At 46.5% G+C, this 22822-nt stretch overlaps 2 protein-coding genes across 4 annotated transcripts; one reads left to right on the top strand and one right to left on the bottom strand.

Annotated features, from left to right (window-relative positions):
- Window positions 1-283: 283 nt before the first annotated feature.
- On the bottom strand, window positions 284-6828 carry MRPS34 (mitochondrial ribosomal protein S34). Its single transcript, XM_006130057.4, has 3 exons — window positions 6355-6828; window positions 5710-5752; window positions 284-1950 (listed from the first exon to the last, which is right to left on the bottom strand). Exons 1-3 carry the CDS (start codon window positions 6670-6672, stop codon window positions 1667-1669), a joined length of 645 nt encoding a protein of 214 aa, XP_006130119.4. The 5' UTR covers window positions 6673-6828; the 3' UTR covers window positions 284-1666.
- A 159-nt stretch (window positions 6829-6987) lies between these two features.
- Window positions 6988-19014, top strand: EME2 (essential meiotic structure-specific endonuclease subunit 2). Of its 3 annotated transcripts, XM_006130043.5 has the most exons (9): window positions 7014-7126; window positions 7406-7927; window positions 10239-10375; window positions 12006-12098; window positions 13771-13895; window positions 15125-15242; window positions 16912-17027; window positions 17623-17812; window positions 18702-19014. In XM_006130043.5, exons 2-9 carry the CDS (start codon window positions 7420-7422, stop codon window positions 18867-18869), a joined length of 1455 nt encoding a protein of 484 aa, XP_006130105.2. In that variant the 5' UTR covers window positions 7014-7126; window positions 7406-7419; the 3' UTR covers window positions 18870-19014. The 3 variants fall into 3 exon arrangements, with proteins under 3 accessions (XP_006130104.2, XP_075755087.1, XP_006130105.2); XM_006130042.5 differs by having other exon boundaries at window positions 6988-7927; XM_075898972.2 differs by lacking the exons at window positions 13771-13895; window positions 15125-15242 and having other exon boundaries at window positions 6988-7927.
- The last annotated feature ends 3808 nt before the right edge of the window (window positions 19015-22822 follow it).

Raw genomic sequence — 22822 nt, 5'->3', positions numbered from 1 at the left:
GGAGGGGAGCATTTGCGCAAGAGGGCTTTTGCCCAAACGGGAGCAGCATAGCATTTCCGCAAGAACACTGACAATCTTATATGAGATCGTCAGTGTTCTTGCAGAAATTCAAGGGGCCAGTGTAGACAGTTGATAAGTTTTTTCGCAAAGGCAGTTGCTTTTGTGGAAAAACTTGCCAGTCTAGAAGCAGCCAATGTGCTCTGCTGGAATGGGTGCCTGGCCAGGACAGTATAGTTCATTATGAGGCTGCAAAGGGGTAAATAAATCTCAAAATACAACTACGCCTTTTTGCAATGAAAAATATTTTTGATATTTCTTTATTGTATTACCAATACCAAATAAGATCACAGAAAAAATACCAAATAAGATCACTTGTAAAAAATTAATGTATTTATTGTTTAAACAGGTCCACTTTTTTTTTCTTTTCTTGATTTACTTCTGGTAAGTTTTGTGGCTGAGGTCTGATGACCTAGCATGCTCAAACATTACAGGTTCTAATAACAGGTTTGTTTGCATCAACTAATCCTAAAATAGCACAGGGGCATTGAAGCAAATGGCAGCTTGACACTGACTGCAAAAGGGAGTCCGACCTTTTACTGTTTATAAGAAAAAAGATGGGTTCTTCTTCCCCACTGTCAATTTGGCATACAATGTGGAATTTGAAAGTCAAGATGGATTCCTTCTATCTTGCTCATGACCTTCACAATCCTAGTTCATTTGAGTGGTATTTATGGGTTTAGTTAGGGCTATAGTTGAGGAGATGCCTCTATTAGGGATGTTAAATGGCATTTAATCAGCTAATCAATAGAATTTTCATCAACTAGTCAATTAGTTGATGGGGGGGAGGGGTAGAGCTACAGTGGGGTTAGTTCGCAACCCCGGGAGCTAACCCTGCTGTGGCTCTGCCTTTTAAATGTATTAAGAGCCATCTAGCTCTTAATACATTTAAAAAGCACAAGTTCAGCAGGGGGGATGGAGATGATGCTGGGGAACCAGCTTTTAAGCCAGTTTGCCCAGCATCGGCTCCTATTCCACCCCCTTGGTGCCTCTCTCTGAAAGAGAGGTGGGGGGGAAGAAGAGAAGGGAGTGACCAGTTGAGTCACTAGCCAACTATCAGATAAGCATGTGTTTATTGGATAGTCACATAGTGGTTAGGGATGTATCAAGGCAAAGGGTTCTAAAATTGAAATTTAATTAATATGTCTGCTAATGGTTCACAAAACAGACTAGAATCCAACTCATGTCTTTGGAACTGTAGTAGCAGGATAAGAGAAGCTTGAAGGTGCCATTTTTAGAGTCGTCATTCTATTATTGTAGGCCCAAACTTTGAGAGCATCCTCTCAAAAGAGTCTCATTTGCGGTCTGCCTGCACACCTGGACACATACGCCGCACCAGAAAAGGCAAGGAACAAAAAAGGGAGGGCCCTCTGCGAATGAAAGACCACAAAAATCTTGAGTATCACTACATCTTCTGAATATATACAAGAAAGTTGCACATTTGGATGTGAAACGTATTGAGACATCAACATATTATACTTTAATACATTGAACCAGAAGTGGGCATGTGGCTTATGGTCCTATTCTTCATTAAGGAGAATTGTATGCGCAATCAACACAGAATATTAAAAAGCCTTTCAGATGCTCCAACATGTACAGCTCTAGACCTTCATACTGGTGTCCCCTTAGCTTTTTTCTGATTTTTAAAGTAGTCGTTTGTGAAGATGATGATTTTCTCCAGATCAATCAGTGGTTCCTGTGTGTCAAGTTTTCCTTCCTTCTGCCTTTGTGCAAGGATCATGGCACGGAGAAGGGGGGGATATGGCACATACTGAATGATTTCCACTGACACTGGAGTAAATTTCTTGAAGCACTCCTCTTCATGTTTGGGCACCATCCGCCAGTCATGATACATCACCTTGTCAATCTCTTTCACTTCATTATATGTCTTGCCTAAGGAAAGATGATGAACAAGTAAACAATACTATGAACAAACTCCATAATGAGGACTATGCCACTGCATTATCTCCAATGCCTCAGCTCGGCATAGTACTGGATATTTTATGGGAGTTGTATCTACTACAGCAGTGGTCCCCAACCTTTTTGGGTGGTGGGTGCCGCGCGTGAAGCAGGCGCCCGGTGTGGGGCCGTGCATGCGCCGGGCACCTGGGGGTGGCGCTAGGCAGGCACACATAAATGCCCCAGTGGGCACCACATTGGGGACCCCTGTACTACAGTACGCACTCCCACTACAAGTTGTATAGCAGATAACACAGGCAACTGACAGAACATCTGGATTATAGTCCTGACACTGCTCTTGATCACTTGTTAGCTTGACCAAGTCATTTCGCCTCTCTTATTCAGTTTCCACAACTCTATACTTTACAGGGATGTTGGGGAGTTTAATTCATTAATATTTATAAAACACTTCAGATGGAAGAGAACCGATTTGTCGGACTCCATTTCCTTGCCAACACAGATTGTCCACTATGACAGAGTCTCTAGGGATTCCTTCAAGTTACTTTTGTAATTTAAAACGAATTGGACTTTTACTATTTTCCTTGTGAAATAATTCTACAGTGGACTAAATCAAACTGTTAGGAAGTTTTCTTTTCTTGCTTTCATTTTATTAGGTTGGGTGAGTGAAAAAGGGGAGCTACCAGTGGAGGCGGATTGCCGAGTGACAAGAAAGCCAACTTTTTCCTCCTGAATAATCCAATTATCTGTAGGAGAGAATGCAGGAAGAAGCCCAGCAGCAGAGTGGGGCAATCCTGTTTATTGCACCCAGTGTAATTATCATTACCTGCCCTATGGACGGGTGGGGCATGTGTGCATTCGGTGAAAGGAGCTCCTGGCCCTCAAAGACCACGTGCTTTGGAGGCCAGGGTGGATGAATTGGAGGAGCTAAGGAAGGCACAGAGGTACGCAGATGAGGCTTTCCATCTCTAGTCAGACAGCCCCTGTGCTGTTAAGGAGGTTGAAAGGCTCAGGGAAGGAGAACAGTCAACTGGTGCAGAGGGAAATAATCCCATAGTTGGAATCTTCCTTCCAGATGATGTTATGGTATCCTCTTGCACTGAGGATACCTCTCCAGGGGAGGGAACTTCAGTCATTAGGAAAAGGCAGGTGCTAGTAATGGGGGATTCAGTCATTAGAAACTAGGGCTTATCAAGCAATTAAAAAAATGTAATCACGATTAAATGTGCGCCTCCCCTTTGAAACGCAGCCGCGGCCTTTCAACAGGGTAGCGCTGCATGGAACCCGGGATAAGCTAGAATCCCCCGCTGAGCCCGGGCTCCTAATGTGCTGCATCTTTGAAGCGCCGGGGCAGAGTTTCCAAGGGGCAGCACAAGGCAGAGGCCGGGGTCAGCTGGAGTCCCCAGCTGATCTTGGGCTCCATGTTGCACTGCCCCTTGGAAACACCACCCCAGCGCCTCAAAGGGGCAGCACATTAGGAGCTCAGGATCAGCTGCAGTGTCCAGCTGATCCCCAGCTCCACATTGTGCTGCCCCTTTGAAGCACCAGCAGCGCCACATGGAGCCGGGGATTAGCTGGGCCCTCCAGCTGATCCCCGGTAGGGAAGTTAAAGACTAGTCGACCCCCCACCACTTCCCTTTGCTGCCTCTAAAGGCAGCAAAAGGAGGGGGGGGGAGTACTTCAAAAGCAGCATTTCAAAGGGGCATCCATGGAGCCCTGGGTCAGCTGGGAACTCCCCGGAACCCGTGTGTTTCAAAGGGGCAGTGGAGCCCGGGGTCAGCTGGGAGTCCTCACTTGATCCCATGCTCCATGTTGCGCTGCCCCTTTGAAGCGCTGCAGCGGCACTTCATCACATTAATCGCAGGCATTAATGAATGTCAATTGACAGCCCTATTAGAAACAGAGAGAGCTGGGTTTGTGATGACCGGGAGAACCGTATGGTGACTTGCGAAGGTTGCGGATCTCTCGAGACATCTAGATAGACTTATATGTAGAGCTTGGGAGGAGCTGGTGGTCATGATACATGTAGGTACCAATGACAGAGAAGGGTAGGAGAGAGGTTCTAGAGGCCAAATTTAGGCTGCTAGGAAAGAGATTGAAATCCAGGAGCTGTATGGTAGCGTTCTCTGAAATGCTTCCAGTTCCACACGCAGAACCAGGTAGGCAGGCAGAGCTTCAGATGCTCAATGCGTGGATGAGATGATGGTGTAGAGAGGAAGGGTTTAGATTTATTAGGAACTGGGGAAACTTTTGGGATAGGGGGAGCCTCCACAGGAAGGATGGACTCCACCTAAACCAAAATGGAACCAGACTGCTGGCACTTAATGTTAAAAAGGTTGTAGAGCAGTTTTTAAACTAAGGGGTGGAGGAGCACATGAATCAGACAGGGGGAGGGTCTATTAATAGGGGGAGGGTCTATTAATAAAGATTCTCTATGTTCTAGTCAGGAATACAGGATGGAAGTATAGGTCAGATCAGATGAGGCAAAGAGTCTAACATAGCAGGAAATACTTAAAAAACAACAAATAACCTAGCAGCACCTTAAAGACTAACAAAAGATGTAGATGGTATCATGAGCTTTCGTGGGCATAGAAGAACCAGTGGGACCCTTGGATGATCGAGATGCTAAAGGAATACTCAAAGATTATAAAGTCATTTCAGAGAAGCTAAATTAATTCTTTGCTTCAGTCTTCATGGCTGAGGTTATTAGGAAGATCCCCAAACCTGAGCCATTCTTTTTAGGTGACAAATCTGAGGAATTATCCCAGACTGAGGTGTCAGAGAGGTTTTCGAACAAATTGATAAACTTAACAGTAACTGGGACTAAATGGCATTCACCCAAGAATTCTGAAAGAATTCAAATGTGAAATTGCAGAACTATTAACTATGGTTTGTAGGCTATCCTTTAAATTGGCTTCTGTACCTAATGACTAGAAAATAGTTAATGTGATGCCAATATTTAAAAAGGGCTCTAGCACTGATCCTGGCAATTACAGACTGGTAAATCTAACATCAGTACTGGGCAAATTAGTTGAAACTATAATAAAGAATGAAATTGCCAGACACATAGATGAACATAATTTGTTGGGAAAAAGTCAAGATGGTTTCTGTAAAGGGAAATTGTGCCTTACTAATCTACTAGAGTTCTTTGAGGGGGTCAACAAATATGTGGAGAAGGGGGATCCAGTGGATATAGTAGACTGATTTCCAGAAAGCCTTTGACAAAGTCTTTCACCAAAGTCTCTTAAGTAAAGTAAAAGTTGCTATAGAGTAAGAGGGAAGGTCCTTCTATGGACTGATAACTGGTTTAAAAGACAAGAAACAAAGGGCAGGAATAAATGATAAGTTTTCAGAGTGGAGAGAGGTAGTCCTGGGACCCATCCTATTCAACTTAGTTATAAATGATCTAGAGAAAGGGATAAACAGTGAGGTGGCAAAACGTGCAGATGATACCAAACTGCTTTAAAAAACGGTTAAAAAAAAAGCTAGATAGCCATTGATGGACCTAACCTCCATGAAAGCTAGCTAGGAAGGGTAGAAAAGGTATCATGTGATAATTACCTGTTCTGTTCCCTCCCTCTGGGGTATCTGGTATTGGCCACTGTTGGCAGATAGGATACTGGGCTAAATGGACCTTGTGTCTGACCCAGTTTGGCCGTTATGTTGGCCCCTAGCCCTATACGCTAACTTTTGTCTCTAATCCTGCTTGTGAGGCATGCATCAAGCTCTATTTACCTCTGAATGTTAGGTATCCCCAGGCTTTCCCATGATCCAAGTTCTGCAAAGAAAAAACAAAACAAAAATGTGCTCAGTTCACTTAAAGAACCAATGCTATTCACAAGGAGAAACTCCTTTTATAGTCTTACTACTCATGAGCCACAAAAAGTGAGTTGATGTCAATAACTGCTAATTGTGGCTACTAGTGTTCTTCTAGAATACTGAACAAATGCCATTATACCACCTGTGCAATTAACGTTGTGATAAATAATGCAGTATAATTTGTCTGAGTACTATATACTGTCTGCTCTCAGTTCTATAATGACTCAATACAAATACAGGTCCCCCACTAAGGCCCAGATCCTTACGTACGTGCATAATCTACAGCACACACACTACTAATGAGTGTGTCTCGGGACGTTCCTGCGGTGTCTGCAGTGCTCAAGCACTATCCTAGTCTCTCTGATTTTCATTACACGGTGCCTCCTCTGAGGCAATCCGTGCTCTGGTGCTTCCCGGGGCGCACACGAGAAGAGGGTCGGGAGTCTGGCTCCGGGGCCAGGCAGCGAGACTGTGAACGCTGCGGAGGCGGTTGAATCGGGCGCGACGGTGACCGGGGAGCCAGCTCCCGGGCAGGGCCGCACGCCCCGGGCCGGCGCTCACCTCGGCGGTGTAGTCCACCCGGACCCTGGTGATGAGCCAGTAGCAGGGCTCCTCGTACTGCCAGAGCCAGGCCTTGCGGGTGACCACGCGGCCCAGGCCGAAGAGCGGCCGCTGGCAGAGCAGCGCGAAGAGGCGGCTCTCGCGCCTCGCGTCCTCCCAGGCCAGCACGGGCAGGCGCTTGCCGGTGAAGGGCCGGGCCATGGTCTCGTAATCCAGGGCGAAGCGCTGCGAGTCGCGGGGCCGGCCCTTCAGCGCGCGGTACTCGCGGATCTTCCTGGCCAGGGCGGCGATCGGGCGGTGCAGCTTCTTGCGGGCCATGGCGCGGGCTGGCGGCGCGTCCCCGCCTGGATCCGACCCGCCGGGCCCTGGAACCTGCCGCGCGGTGCCTCCCTCGCGGGCTCGGGGCGCGTCCCCGCCTGGATCCGGCCCGCCGGGCCCTGGAACCTGCCGCGCGGTGCCTCCCTCGCGGGCTCGGGGCGGGGCGGGGCGCGGCCCCGCCTGGATCCGGCCCGCCGGGCCCTGGAACCTGCCGCGCGGCGCGGGGCGGGGCCTCCCTCGCGGGCTCGGGGCGGGGCTTGGGGCGCGTCCCCGCCTGGATCCGGCCCGGACTCTCTGCGCCCCGCGGCTGCCGCCCTCGCGCGCTGGCCCGGCTCGCTCAGCGGCAGGAGCGCGCAGCCTTCGCCTCCCCGCGACACCTCCGGGTGTAGGGGCCTGCTCTGCGGAAACACTGGGATCCGATGGCTCGCCAGGCCAGTTGCTTGCTTGGTAGTTGGTGAGTTTGTCAGAGCCGGTCCGGCTGGTGTGGAGTTCAGAGAGTGCTGGACTCAACGTGAAAGCTACATCCTATCGCTGAGCTGCTTGTTTGTCCTAAGCTAGATTTTACTAACCATGAAAGGAAATTCTATTTTTAATGATTCTTACTTTATTTGCAATTAAAATAAATAAAACGAACCTGAACAAAGGGTAAATATTTTAAAAATAAATGTGTACTAGTGCTTTATATATTAGAAATTGGCATGGAATATCAAGTGACTCTGCATTTTCTAAGCAGCCTTTTAAGCAACAATGGTAATTAGAAACGCAGAAGAGAAAAATAAAACCATGGAGGAAAAGTCGAAGAATCAATCCAATGGCAAAATCAACAGGTTTTTCAAAAGAGCTGCTGCCTGGGAAATTTCAGATTCTGATGCAGACAGTGATATTGAATCACATCAAACAGAAACTGTTACCCTGATGAACCCAACTGCTGACACACTGGATCATGGCATTTGTGATCATGCTGTACAAGAAGACCTGAAAAGCTGTCTGAGTGCTAGTGAGCCAGCTTCTCCTCAACAAGTAGCTACATCCTCTCCAAGCCAAAATATAATGAAGAGAATTCCAGCAGATATAAAGGCCTGTCAGGCAAGAGCAGAATCAAGGAAACTCAAAAGGGAAATCAGAAAGACAGAAAAAGAAAGGAGAAAAGCACAGGAGGTACTAGAAAAACAAAGGCGAAGGGAAGCTTTTGATACTTTGAAGCTGCTTCGACCAGACCAATGTCTGAAGTACATGACTGTCTGCATAGACCCAGGTAGACAATCTCTGAACTAGCTTTAATTTTTTTTCTAGTGTTTATTCTAAGGATCTCACTGTGCTAATACCACTTTCTACTATGAAGGTGGAGATTAATTTAAACTGGGAGGCACTGCTCTCTCATGGCACGTCTACATTACAAAATTAGGCCAAATGTATTGAAGTCAACTTTTAGCATTTGATTTTACAAAGTCGAAGGTGCATGTCCTCAGTAGGCAAATGAAGTCAACAGAATGCAACCCCACTACCAAAGCTACCTTCAGCCATACTAGCAATACACTGTGGGTAGCTATTCCACCGGTTCTGCAGCCCATTTGAATTAGGTGCCCAATGCCTGATGGGACAAAAATATTGTCATGAATGGTTCTGTGTACGTCAGCCTCCCACAATGTATTTCTCTCCTTCCTCCCTGTTTAAAAGAACAGTGCACTACTAGTTAAGCTAACAGAGTAACTGATTCCAGGAGAAGGCTGTATCTTCAGTTGGACTTGCCAGTAGAGGGGGATGGAGATCCACTTTGCTGGTGGGTTTTACAGCTATTTTCCGGACAATAGAGGAATGCTGAGATTCAGGAATAATAGGTTCAGTTGCAGGCTTTGTAAGAGAGCATTCTCTAGTGGTTATATTTTATTGGTAACTCTTCTGTCTGGGTCTTCTCCAACTTTTCTGTTAACCCTCCCCAACTCAAGCCCCTTTCACCTCCTGATGCTATTCTTTCTAGTTCCTGCCTGTTTTCCTCCCAGTTTCGGCCAATATCCCCTATATGCCTATCTTCCCCTCCTACTCTGCTCCTGCCTCTGTCCCCTCTCTTTTTTCTCTCCCCTCTGCATTAGAGTCAAGTGGGTTCCTCTCCCTCCTTTTTGCTGGCTGCCAGCAGGGGAAACAAAGCTTAGTTCCTATGGCACAGTGTCCCACAACAGTTGCAGGTCAGCAACAGACAAAAGGCAGCATGCTTAGTTGTTCCACAATGATGGCATGTGCGTAGGTCATTGGCATGTAGGAGCAGTGAGGAGATGAAGCATGCTCAAGGCAGATGGAATCTTTGGACATTCTTAGGTGCTAAACACAGGCAAGTCTCTCCTGAACATGTGCTAATTGTGACTTTTTTGGAGGTTTATGACTTGGGCAGATTAGGTGAATTTTCACAGGATAACAAAAGGCATGTCCATCCCTGACACGTAGAGTAACTCTCTTACAAAATTTCAAGTCCCTGTGATGAAGGATGAAGACATACAAGCATCCCAATTAAAATGGTTATAGGAACATTTCTAACATGGGTAAACAATGCATTTTTCCTAGTTTTGTTCTTGGAAGTGTCTAAACTATTTTTGCTGAAACTTCCCATTATAAAGTCAGTTTGAGACAGACTCCAGAGGTGGAAAATTTCATCTCCGTATGCTTTAAGATTGGCAAAGTTACAAACAACTGTAAATAGGGTCTTTTAACAGGAAGAGTAAGGCAAAATTAATTGTAAGTGCCCCTGCATGTGCTGGTTGTAATAAACTGTGTGCTGCAAATTTCTCTATGAGATAATGCGGTGATATGCAGCATACTGCTCTATTCAGTATTCAAGCTTGAAATAATCATAAGAACAGCCATCCTCGGTCTATCTAGCCCAGTACCCTGTCTTCTGACAGTGGCCAGGGCCAGGTTCCCCAGAGGTAATGAACAGAACCGGTAACCATTACGTGATCCAACCTCTGTTGCCCATTTCCAGCTTCTGGTCAGCAGTGGCCAAGGACACCATCCTAGCTAATAATTATTGATGGACCTATCCTCAGTGAATATATCGCATTTTTTTTAAATCCTGTGACAGACCTTCACTACATTATCTGGCAAATAGTTCCACAGGTTGACTGTGGATTGTGTGAAGAAATGCTTCCTTTTGTTTGTTCCAAACTCTGCTCTATTAATTTCATTTGGTGACCCCTAGTTCTTGTATTATGAAAAGGAGCAAACAATACTCCCTTATTTACTTTCTTCATATTCAGTCAGGATTTTACAACAATCATTTCCTCTGTGTGGCTTTTAGTTACTGTTTATTACCACTCCCTTTCCTTCTCTGAGGTCACTGCCTTGGCAGTGGAGCCAAGGCAGGCCCACCCCTGCTCTGGCCCCACAACCACCCCCAGAAGCAGTGGCTCCATGTGCTGTCCTCCCGTCCACAGGCACCAGCCCCACAGCCTCCACTGGCTACAGCTCTCCATTATTGATCAATGGGAGCTGCTGGAGTGGTGTCCACAGGCAAGGACAGCATGTGGGTAGAGACCCCCTTCTCTGACCTCCTCAGGGGCTCTCTTTCCCCTCAGGTCTATTAGAAGATCCTGGGTCAGATGCTTTGATGAAGGCTTTTGATTCCTTGGAATGTAACTACTACATTGAGCCTCAGGAAGTGCCCTGCAGCATAACCTGGAGGCGAAACACTCCTAACGGTTTCTCCAGTGTTGTAAGTATCTGAATCCAATCTGTCCTCACTCTCTGGAGGGCTTCCTCATCTGCTTTATACTTTTAAACTGATAACAGCTATGCTGTGGGAAAGGAGCTTTGAATTGCATTAATTATTAGTGCGGGCATTTCCACTTGTCTTTCTGGGCGGGGCTATGGGGTCATCAGTCTCAGGTCACTGGTAGCTCAGGGAATGGACTTGAGTCTCATTGACCTATAGTTTATTTCTGAGTGAGTGACTTTCATGCAACTGGTTGTCATTTTCTCAAACACATACACATCCAGGAAGGACTGTGAATGTCTGCAGCCAAAAGGATGGAGGTCAGGGGAGCCATTGATCATGGAGAGGTTTCAGATAACTAGTTGAAAAAGATTTCTAAAAAGAATTCTGTGTCTGCGAGGCGTCCTTGATGGCCAATGATGATTTGAACTGCACCACTGGGGAAAACAGTAGGCTCCCTTGCTACTAAAGGAAGCCCGTGAGCTCTTTAGAAAATCCTGTGGCTGTTTCTGAATGCAGGCTGTTGGAAATCCTAAGGAGTGAAGTTACCTTCTGTTTGATGCCAAATGAGGAATGTTGCAGATAAACTGCAATGGTCAGTGCAGCACCATTGTTTATTCCCATGTCCATTACAAGGATTTCAGGTTGCTGAGTTGAGAGCAATCCTGTACTTTGATGACTGGTTGTCTGAGTAACCCTTTAAATGTTCAGAAGCTTCAGGGGGTAGCCAAGGTAGTCTGTACAGTGTACAGGATACATTTTAAAAAATGGTCTGGTAGCACTTTATAGACTAACAAAGCATGTAGATGGGATCATGAGCTTTTGTGGGCACTGCCCACTTCTTCAGATGACCAGAGTTTTAAATGTTTTGGGGTATAAGAGCTGGCTGGTGCTGTAACTTAGTGTTTCTCAAACTTTTTTTTATACAAAAATTTTTATACCCCTTTTTCAAAAAAAATAATTATGAGTAGCCCCTTTAAAAAAATACACACACACACACACACTCAGACACACACATTTTTTCCTACCATTGCAACACATTTGTTTAAATAACTTAATTGTAGCTGGGCAGGCGATGACATTTTTGGGTGTAAAAAGTACAAAAATAATAAAGCGCTGTAAAACTTAAAACAAAAATTAAGTTTTCTCCAAATTTCAGTTGTGTTAACGTCCCCCGCCCCCCCCCCCGACTTCTCTTGCGTACCCTTAAGGGTACTCATACCACTGGTTGAGAAGCACTGCTGTAACTCACTGATATGGTGTGCAGTGCAGATGTAGTGTGAATCTTTTGCTTACTTTCTCCCCTTGATGGGGTCTTCCCCTTTCTGAATATCTCCAATGAGCTAAATTAGGTGATAACACAGGCTGCAGTACAGCCAAGTCCAGTTTGAACATCTCTATCTAGGTTGATGAATTTTGTAGTTGTCCTGCTCTGTTCTCTGCACCCTCAGTGCTCTGTATTTATGTTATCTGCCTTTTACAGGTCTAACTTCAGCCATTACGTCATTCCATTCCAGATGGTATAACTGGGCTGAGACCTGGCAACTTAATTTCATTTTGGGCATGCTTGGTTTCAAGAAATGAAAAGTGATTGCCTAGATCCTATCAGAAGTTGTTTCTGTTCCCCTAGGATGATACCCTGGTGAAGTCCGAAGAGGAAAATGAGGTGGTGCTGCTGGTAGATCCAAGGGACTTTCTCAAACGTCTTTTGTCTGTAACTCAGGTAGAGTACATTTTCAAATCTGGGTCTAAAGAGAAGTCTGGGGAAAGCTGCCTTTTAACAGTAACACAAGTGGAAGGGAGTTATTCTAGAGTTATATTACAGAATGCACAAATGTGAATAGAGAGCTGTGGAGTAGAATATACAAAGCCTGTCTGAGCATAGTGCATCTTATTGAGCAGAGCAGTGGAAGTTCTGACAGACTGTTGCTTTAGCCAAATCCATCACTTTGTATGTGTTAGTGTTTGCATACTCAGAGCCATGCTTCAAATATTTGCACAAAGGAAACTTTCAAAGCACACAATTTGAGAAGCATAATCTTTGGAAACAAAAGAGATGTGCAACTAGTTATTGATAAGAACATGTAAGAACAGCCACACTGGGTCAGACAAAAGGTCCATCTAACCCAGTATCCTGTCTTCCAACAGTGGCCAATGCCAGATGTCTCAGCGGGAATGAATATAACAGGTGATCATCAGGTGATCTCTTCCCAGTCACTCATTCCCAGCTTATGACAAACAGGTTACAGACACCATTCCTACCCATCCTGGCTAATAAGCATTGATGGACCTATCTGTGAATTTATCTACCTCTTTTCTGAACTCTGTTAAAGTCCTGGCCTTCACAGCATCCTCTGGCAAGGAGTTCCACAGGTTGACTGTGTGTTTTGTGAATAAATACTTCCTTTTGTTTGTTATAAATCTGCTGCCTATTAATTTTATTTGGTGACCCCTAGTTCTTCTGTTATGGGAACAAGTAAATAAGTTTTCCTTATTTACTTTCTCCACACTGATCATGATTTTATAGATTTCTATCATAATCCCAGTTAGTTTCTCTTTTCTCAGATGAAAAGTCCCAGTTTTATTAATCTGTCCTCATATGGCAGCCATTCCAAAATCCTAATAATTTTAGTTGCCCTTTTCTGAACTTTTTCCAATGCCGAGATTATCTTTTTTGCGATGAGGCGACCACATCTGCATGCAGTATTCACGATGTGTGTGTATCATGGATTTACACTGAGACAGTAAGATATTCTCTGTCTTATTCGCTAACTCTTTTTAATGATTCTTAGCATTCTCTTTGCTTTTTTTGACTGCTGCTGCACATCGAATGGATGTTTTCAGAGAATTATCCACAATGACTCCAAGATTTCTCTCTCAAGTAGTTATAGCTAAATTAGTCCCCATCATTTTGTATGTATAGCTGGGATTATTTTTTTCCAATGTACATTACTTTGCATTTATCAATGTTAAAATTAATCTGCCATTTTGTTGCCCAGTCACCTAGTGAAAAGCCCCATGTGGCCTTTTATTTCTATAGTCCCAAGAAAATAAGGCCCCTACCCTGGGGCGTTAACAATCACATTCAGGCAGGTGCTATAGAAAACTGAACGCTGGAACAGACATTGCTCAAGAGGAGATCAGTGATGGAAGCATAAACAAAAAGGTGAACAGGAGGGAGGAATTTGGGATTATAACAAGTGTTGGGTACAGCTTGCAGAAAGGACACAGTGGCCTTGCATTCCAGCAGCCAAACTAAGATCAGAGCTGATCCCTGCCCAAGCTACCATCTGTTCCCAGTGACTAGGCTGACCTCGCAGTTCTCCCACTACACCATCATTCACTTGGTGTTGAGAAGGAAGAAAGAGATTTGTGATTTGCTTGTTTTGTTTCAGAGTTTAAGAGAAGCCCCATCAGGGAACAGGCCTGATCTGAGCCAGTTGTTGCCTTTGGACTGTTTGGAGGGCCCCTCCCTAAAATCCTACAGCCTGGCTGTCATTGGACTTTGCGCCTACACATGGTATGATCTGCGTAGTAGGTGGCTGGAAAGCTCACATAAGTGAGTGTGGAAGAGGCTATCTTCAGAAGAGAGACATATAGGGATAAACTTCAAATCTTAGTGCCTAAATTGTAGCTGCAAAAAACCATGCCGTGCCAGCAGCTCACTGTATCACATAGCAGGCATTGTATGTGTGAGAAACATGCTTGTGCAAAGAAATGCATGTTCTCAGATGTACACCTGGCCTCAAGCAACAGTGTATTGCATTGCAAGGGGCAAGAGGGCCATTTTGCAACTGTACTGCAGAAAATGGGGCATTTTTAAGCCCAGTGATTTGCCGCTCCTCAAAGCCGAGGGTCGTGATGGAATGGCAGAGTTGCCTGGCGAATCTGGCTGGAGTTGCACTGGACACCAGCACAGGCTGTGGTGTCCTCCCTACTCACTAATCCTGAGCTTTAGCAAGCTCCCCTGAGCTCCTGCTTAAATTGGGGTGCATGCCTTCACTGGATCCAGCCTTTCTCGGCACCTTGTGAAGTTGCTGGTCAGTGGCTTTCCTGGGAGGACATCCTAGTCACATAGATACTCATGTGACTCTCTGTTCCATACTCATGCAGACACACCGTGAAGGCTGTTTTAGGTCAGCTGTAGCCTTGCGTATAATGGAGGGAGAGCAAATCTTTACACATTGTGAAGGCCACTACAGTGGCTGAGGTCTCTGCCTACACCATTCCAGATAACCCTCTGAGGAGGGCTCCCAAGCAACAGCATTCCTTGGCATCTTTTCACGTGAGGGCACCTAGGACAACTCCCATGAACCAGGCTACATTTTCCCTGCCTGCTGCTTGTCCCCCTCGCTCCCTCCGACTGGCCATTCTGGTCCACGTGCTGGTACTCAGAATGGTCCTATATCCCAAATGGTGGCTACTCAGCCCATCCCTATGTGAGACCAAAAGGAGAGGTGGAGGTTTAGCACTGCACAGTGTTGGATGGATAGTCTAATGGAGGAACAGAATCAAATGGAGGTCTTTCTTGTCTTCAGTATGTGGTTGGAGGGCATGACTCAAAACTAAAATGCTTCCTTCACCCCTCCCTTTCTCTGGCTTATGGCAGGAGGAGCTGGCAGATGCGGGAGGGTAAAACAGGACTTCTGGTTCTGCCAGGAGTCTATCTAGTCAGTACATAATTAAGACATGACTATGCCAAGGGAGGGCCAGGGGAGAATGTGTGAGATGAGTGTTGCTTCTACTTAGGTATGACAGTCATCAGGACAAGCAGTCGGCACTGACACCTGGAGAGCAGAGCAGACACAAGGACCTCAGATTCCAGCTCAGCCCAGAGTTGTCTATGACGCAGCAAGAGCTAGAGGAGGTGAACAAACTACAGGCTTTGAACTCTAATGTTGCTTGAGGACATGGGAGCTGTAGCTGTGTGAGAGCACTCAGGGACATGCCTGCTAGGAGAGGTGACAGCTCTCCTGAACCAGACATTCTCCTCCCCCTTGGAAAACTCATAGGTGTTACTGGCAAAGGGATTGGGGAGGAACAGGGATACTCAGGAGATTGGTAGTGAGGATTTGGAGCTTCTCATTCTGTGGATACTGGCTTAGTTCTGGTCCAGGTTGGCAGAGTCCACACCCCTTGCTCAAACACCCCAACTAGGCTATGTCTACACTGGCGCGTTCTCATGCAAAAACTCTTTTGCTGAAGAGTTCTTCTGCAAAAACTCTTCCACAAGAGAGCATCTACACTTGCATGTGCTTTTGCACAAGAGATGTGCTTTTGCGCAAGAGCATCCATGCCAGTGTAGACTCTCTTGCGCAAGAAACCTCTGATGGCCATTTTAACCATAGGGCTTTCTTGCGCAAGAAATTCATGTTGCCTCTCTACACTGGCCTCTTCTGAAAGAGCTCTTGCGCAAGAGGGCTTCTTCCTGAGCGGGAGCATCAGAGTTCTGGTGCAAGAAGCCCTGATTTTATACATTAGAACGTCAGTTTACTTGCGCAAGAACACGCAGCCAGTGTAGACAGGCAGCACGTTCTTGAGCAAGAGAGTCCGCTTTTGTGCAAGATCGTGTCAGTGTAGACACAGCCCTAGTATGCAGTGGCCTGTGTAAAAGGAATTGTCAAGCTCAGACCCAGGCTTAATGTCCAAGCTTTTGTGTTATGAAAGCAAACATCCTAGTGCCCTTCTTTGCTGTCAGTTTCATCAGAGACCAAGGGCTGAGGTACATAGAGACTCCACTTTCCTCTCACCCTCTGGGATGGGGCTGTGAAGGAGTTTGACAAAGAGCATCATGGGTGAATCCTGCACTGCTCCTGCATCTGCCCCTCTTGAACCTACCAGTTGAGGCCTCTGCTTTCGAGAGAGGTCAAGCCAGACCCTTTCATCAGTATTTTCAATAGGAGATGCCTGGGGTAGTTGGCAACTGTCGACTCTGCAATGGCCCTCAGTGTGTTCTTTGTACCTGTGCCATGTTCTTGCGGTGCCAGCTAAAATAATACAGTGCCTAGGCAGATATTTTGTGACTGGGCCCTGGGACTCGTCATTACCATCTCCAGGCCCCAGCGGGGATCGGAGTCCCATTGCATCCTACACATCTTCAGAGCAAGAGTCAATTCCTGCCCCAGAGCACATACAGTCTAAATAGACAAGGCAGCTGAAGGGAAGGTGGGCTCTAAACTGCTGACCTGCTTCTTGGGGTTATGACTCTCAGGCTTAGTGGGAACTAATAGGGGATGAGCAGGCTTTGCTGCTGTGCTGTGTGATCAGAGATAATGCATTTAGCCGATCCCAGTATAAGCTTGAGGAGGGCCTCTTAGTGTCCAGATGTATGTTTTCCTTCCTTGCTCCTCCCTTTCTCAGGGGCAGAGTGGGACCTTTAAGAGGCTGCTTCTGCCAGCTGGAAGTCTGAGCAGGGCGAGGGCCTTTCGGGAGGTGTCCTTGCTTGTGGCTGGCATTCCCAAGCCTGCTCTCAGCTTGGGATCACTTTGCTTTGGGTCTTGCATGTTTCTCTAATTTTAGTTCTCCTCCTCCTCCAGGGCCTGGTGGTGCTGCAGCTCTGGGGTAACACTGAGGTCTTGTTCCTGGACACGTGGCATGAGTTGAGCCAACATGTTTCTGCGCTGACCAAGGCAATAGCAAAACGTCCATATAAGTGAGTTTGTGTCACCCAGGCAGCAGCTCTCCACTCCTAATCCTCAGCTGAACCCCAAACCCAGAACATCAGCCTCACTCTTTGTTCTGGTTGAAGCTCTGACATATGGTGGGAGCATGGTTGATGTTGCTCCTCATAGAGAAAGCCTGAGGCTGAACTCAGTGCCATGGTATTTCAAGAGGCTCCATGTAGAGGGGGAGGACCCAGGTTGTCTCCTATCAGATGTTCAGAGTAGACTGGATGTAGGAATGTTCATTTCATGACTGGCCCTGTATGATGATTCGGCTCTTTCCCTTCCCCATTGCCATTCACACACATGGTACACTGTGCTCTGCCATCTAGGAATAGCATTGTTTGTGGAGGTGGGATAAGAGGAGTAGGCTGAGAAATAAGATCCAGTTGAGGAATGTTAGATGACAGTAGGACTTGCCCTCTTAGCAACAGGAGGAAGAGTAATGTGAGCCAATGGAGATAAAATACTGGTCCTGGAGGAAGAGGTGGACCAGCCAGAAACCCAATTACAGAGGCTGCAGGCAAGATGTGATCTCCCAGACATGCATCACTTTTTCGTATCCCTGCATTTGTCTTCCTGCAGGAAACAGCTGAAGACTCAACTATTCTCCTTCTGCACTGATGGGGGCTGGCCCAGCAGTATACGAGTAGAGAAGGATGGCACGGGACTGAAACAGCTGTGGAAGAGACAAATCAAGCAGTTTAACAGAGTCAGCCCTGTTGTGGCAGGAGCCATAGCAGCAGCATATCCTTCCCCAAGCCTACTGCTTCAGGTAAGCCCTTGAGCCACTTAGCAATGGGTTAAAACCCTGCTGCAGAGCTAATGAAGTGAAGGCATGGGTAGAGAACTTTTCTAGAGCAGGACAAGGTCTACTCCCTTCCAGTGGAAAATCCCTGTCTGATGGAGGTGGGACCATCAGTGGACACAGCTTGTATAACACGGGATTCCAAAATGCCCGTATCTGCAAACAGGAGGGTTTAATGCAAGTGCTGGAACCAAGGGAGCAGGCCCTGGCTTGAAGTGGTTTCCGTTATATCCAAGGCTTACCCTTTGGTTCAGTGGCTGTCAGCTCTTTCACTGTAAAAATTGTTCCCACATCACTGGGGTTTAATGATCACACTAAGGAGCCATTTCAGTAATTGCTGACAGTGTGCCCAGTGGCCCAGCTAGCCCAAGACTCCCCTCTGCCTTATGTCTAGTCTCACCTCTGGCCTGGCTTGGTCAGTGGATCTTCCAGTGCTACATCCAATGCTTTTCTTTGCGATCATTTTTAAATGTCTGATTTCTACACCAGCCTCCTTGGCAATCAGTTGGCTCTAACAATCCAAGCAAAGGAGAGGGAGGAGATAGCAAGGATCAAGTGAGGCAGAACTTACAATTAAAAGCATCTCTAGTCCTTTTGCCAAATACATGCTTCCTCTTCCCTGCTCACCTCACCCTGGTTAGCATTGTCTCAGGCAAACGCTGCTTTGGAAACATAGAGAATGGAATACACATCAGTTGTTTGGGGAATTGGGGGTGATCTTGAGCAAAAATTCTTCCTGATGACTTTATCCTCTGAACCGAGCCCTGCCCCTTCTTCCACAGTGGCTCTGTCATATGCCATAGAATTTTATGTGTATGTGTTGCCTACACCAATTTGTTCTCCTGTTTCTTCTAAGGCCTATGAAGAGTGCAGCACAGAGAAGGATAGATTCCTCCTGCTGAGTGACATTCGGGTAAAAGCAGAAGATAACAGGAGAGAACGGCGCATTGGAACAGATTTATCCCGCAGAGTCTATCTCTTCATAACATCTACCAATCCAGACCTTGTTTTGGACTTGGGATGATCTGTCCAGATGTTAAACCTAGCTGTGGCTGAGCTAGCATTGGCTTAGCACTGCTGCTCTGAGTACAGCCTCTTGAGACAGTGGATTCTGCTGCAGAATGGAAAATGGTACTTCAAGACCTGTTTCATTATAGATGCTTTCTTCAGCTCCGTGGCTCCAGTTTTCCTATTTAAATGCCCCTCTTTGTGCATCCATGGGCAGAGCACAGTATGAAGCTGACAGTCTCTGAGCACAACAGTGCAGTGGGGAGTACACTGATCTCTCCGTGGGCTGAATGGGTTCAGTTTCTTTTTGCAGCAAGACTTCAGGAAGGCTGATATATACTTGATTCAGAACCTCTGTGCTCCCCCCAGCTTCTAGTGGGAGAGAGAAGCCTGACTAAATCACCATCATCCTGCCTGTTGTCTCCTGAGTGTGGTAGAATTGATTTAAAAAAAAAAGGGGGGGGGGGAACTAACCAACGGTTAGAGCCCTATGCGAATACAAAATTTGAATCCACATCCATATCTGCAAAAATGAGCGGCAGCTATCTGCAGATTTGTAGGGTTCTACATACAAATTTTGTATCTGCAAAAATAAGCCATGGATCTCTACACCCCCAACTGTGGCCACAGATAACTGGAGATCCACACATTAGCAGGACTTTACTAATGGTCTTGACTGCCTGCTCGCCTAGAGGGGAAGTGTAGCCAGAAGGACCAGTTTGGGAGGACAGGCAATGGTGAGGGTGGTAAGCCCAGGCCCTGGCCCTATTCCCCATCTGGAGCACTGGTGAACAAGGGTTAGCCCCAGCATCCCCGTCCTGCTCCCTGGCTGGAGTGTGCAAGGTCAACCCCCACATCCCATTCCTGCTCACCAGTCGGAGCACCAGGTGGCATGGTGTCAGCCCCAGCCTGTATGGGTGGGTGGGCCATGGCCCATGCAGGCCCACCTGTAGCTATGCCACTGGGCCAGACTAAAATCATTATGGCAGCCTCTGCACTTGGATAGCCAGATTAGCTAGAGAAAAACTCTTGAGCAAAAAGGGAGCATGTACTGTTCTCTTGCCCTCAACCCCACAGCTGTTAAGCTCACACTACATCTAGACTGCAGGCTTCTTTTGGAAGAGATCTTCTGAGAAAGCTTCTTCCGAAAGAGAGCATCTACAGAGCAAGGGTGCGTCTAGACTGGCAAAATTTTGCACAGAAGCAGTTGCTTCTGTGCGAGAACTTGCCAGCTGTCTACACTGGCTGCTTGAATTTGTGCAAGAACGCTGACTTTAATGTACAAAATCAGTGCTTCTTGCACAAATACTTTGACGCTCCTGCTCAGGGATAAGCCCTCTTGCCACAGAGGATACTTGTGCAAGACGGCCAGTGTTGACAGGCACCTTAATTTTTTGCGCAAGAAAGCCCAATGGCTAAAATGGCCATCGGAGCTTTCTTGCGCAAAAGCATCCGTGCCAATCTAGACGTTCTTTTTGTGGAAATACTTAACGGAAAAACTTTTCAGTTAAAAGTATTTCTGCAAAATCATGCCAGTCTAGACGCAGCCCAAAAGTGCATTGAAAAAGCAATCTGCTTTTTTGAATGATGGGTGCTCTCTCGCATTTAAGCTGTGATCACTATGGGTGGAGGGGCCAGCAGCGCACCCGTGCGTTTTCCTCTTTCAAAAGAACTCCATTTTTCCTGTCCAAACATGCCTTAGTTTTTCAGAAAAAAGGCTGCTTCCTCGTAGAAAGAGGATCACCAGTGTCAGAAAAAGCCCCATTCTTTCGAATGAACACAATTACAGTATGGACGTAACTGGCGTTTTTGGAAAAAGATGTTTTTCCAAAAAAAACCTCTGCAGTGCAAACATACCCCCCAATAGCTTAAACAATTTCCTTTCATTCAGCCCCCAAACTTTGACCCCCTCCTGTTTGAATTTTGATATGTGCTTGGTACTCGCAGCTCCCCTCGACTCTAGGAAGGAAACTGGGAAGGGACAGCAGATTCATAGAAATCCTTGTTTTCAATGGAAGTTCCATGGTTCTACATTAACACAATGACCTGACTAGCTGATTTCTTTATAAATTAATGTAAGTAAAGAAATTCCTTGTTTAACCACAACAATGTGTCCTAATATAGGTGAAGAAGCTGTTAGATGTTGGTTAAGCTTCTCATGACAGGTCCTGCGACTGGAGAAGCAAGTTCAGTTCTGTTTCATCACATTGGATGGCACTGGGCTTATCCCAGGGAAGGTGCATAATTAGAGCAGAAAGTTTTAAAGTGGTATCACCATGTATCAGCTTCTCTGCCAGTGAATATTTCTAACTGGATACATAGGCACTTGAGTTTCTTCCCCCACCTGTTCTGAGAACGTAAAAGGCAGCTTACAGGACACGCTGTAGTGCTTTCCAGACTTAGTTCAGCACCATTAATATTGAAAAAGCTGAAGGTCTCAGCCTTCATGCGGTGCATGTAAACTCCTTCACGGCAGTGATAGCTCCAGTTCAGACAAGAATCTTCTCAAATAGCCTCCAGCTACTTGCAGAGCTTTAATCTTGCCCCTGAAGAGGATGCACCTTAACCAGAAGTCATATGCTAACTCAGCCTCATCTGACGCAAGACTGGAAGTGGGGGGAGTTAGTTTCCTGATACAGGCAGTCCCCGGGTTACGTACAAGATAGGGACTGTAGGTTTGTTCTTAAGTTGAATCTGTATGTAAGTCGGAACTGGCATCCAGATTCAACTTAAGAACCCCAGGCATCCCCAAGTCAGCTGCTGCTGAAACTGATCAGCAGCTGATTCCAGGAAGCCCGGGGCAGGGGCTTCCTGTAGTCAGCCACTGGTCAGTTTCAGCAGCAGCTGACTTGGGGACGCCTGGGGCAGAGCAGCTGGGGTGCTGCTGGGTTGGTCCCCCGTCCCCCTGGTCTGCAGACGCATCTGGGCTGTCAGCTGACCCCACGCTCCGCGGCTTGGCTCTGCTTTGCCCCCCCCCCTCCGCCCCTCCTGTCTGCAGACCAGGGTGATGGGGGGGGGGGGGGGCAAAGCAGAGCAAAGCAGAGCCAAGCCGCGGAGCACGTGGGTAGCGGACAGCCCTGTCCGCTGCCCACGTGTTCCGCCGCTTTGCTTCCTCTCCCTGGTCTGCTGGAGACCAGGGAGAGGAAGGGCCCCGTTCGTAACTGTGGATCCGACATAAGTCGGATCCGCGTAACTCGGGGACTGCCTGTACTGTTCAATACTGCTGAGAGGTCAGATTGTACAACAGCAGGCTCCATAGCTCTCACAATTAGGAAAAAAGGGAGGAGGAGTGTGTATGTTTTTTCTAATCAGTCCTTACAACTGTAGACCTACTACTGTTACAGATGCACATGGTAAAGCACCAGGCATGTCCTGTAACATGTTCAATACAGTAATTCCTCACTGAACACTATAGGTGTGTTTCTGAAAATGTTCATGCTAAGCAAAAATGTGCTATCTGGGGTCAATTTTCCAATTAAAAATAATGGAAAAGGTGGGGGTTGTGTTTCAGGTGGTGGTGGCAAAGTCATTTTTTTATTGGTGCTGGGTTGTCAATGTCAACATTAGATATCAAGCAACACAAGTCGCCAGGGCTTGTTAAAACACAGACAAAAACATGAGTGAGCAGAGGAGTGCTGTGACCATGTGTATTCATCCACTAATGCATATTACCACTGTTTTCACCAACTTATACCGCCACGCAAAGTAGTCCGCCACTTGGTTATTTTCGTGTTTTTCAGGGACGGTCGTGTTATTCGAAAAACATTCCCTAAAAGAAAATCGTGTTATTGCGAAAATGTGTTAAGTGGGCACATGTTAAATGAGTAATTATTGTATGTGCTCCCACCACTTTGTATCCTGACTTTCTAGTTATCCAGAAGGTGCCAGCTACAAGAGACATTTTCTCAGTGACACTTAAAGCCTTATAATCAGGGTCGCTTGTAAGCTGGGAAATGGGTTTTTCCATTA

This window comes from Pelodiscus sinensis, chromosome 15, assembly GCF_052426305.1.
Source record: "Pelodiscus sinensis isolate ZL-2025 chromosome 15, ASM5242630v1, whole genome shotgun sequence".
Lineage (NCBI taxonomy): Eukaryota > Metazoa > Chordata > Testudines > Trionychidae > Pelodiscus > Pelodiscus sinensis.
The sequence above is the reverse complement of the archived record's forward strand: the minus strand, read 5'-3'. Positions and strand labels throughout refer to the sequence as shown.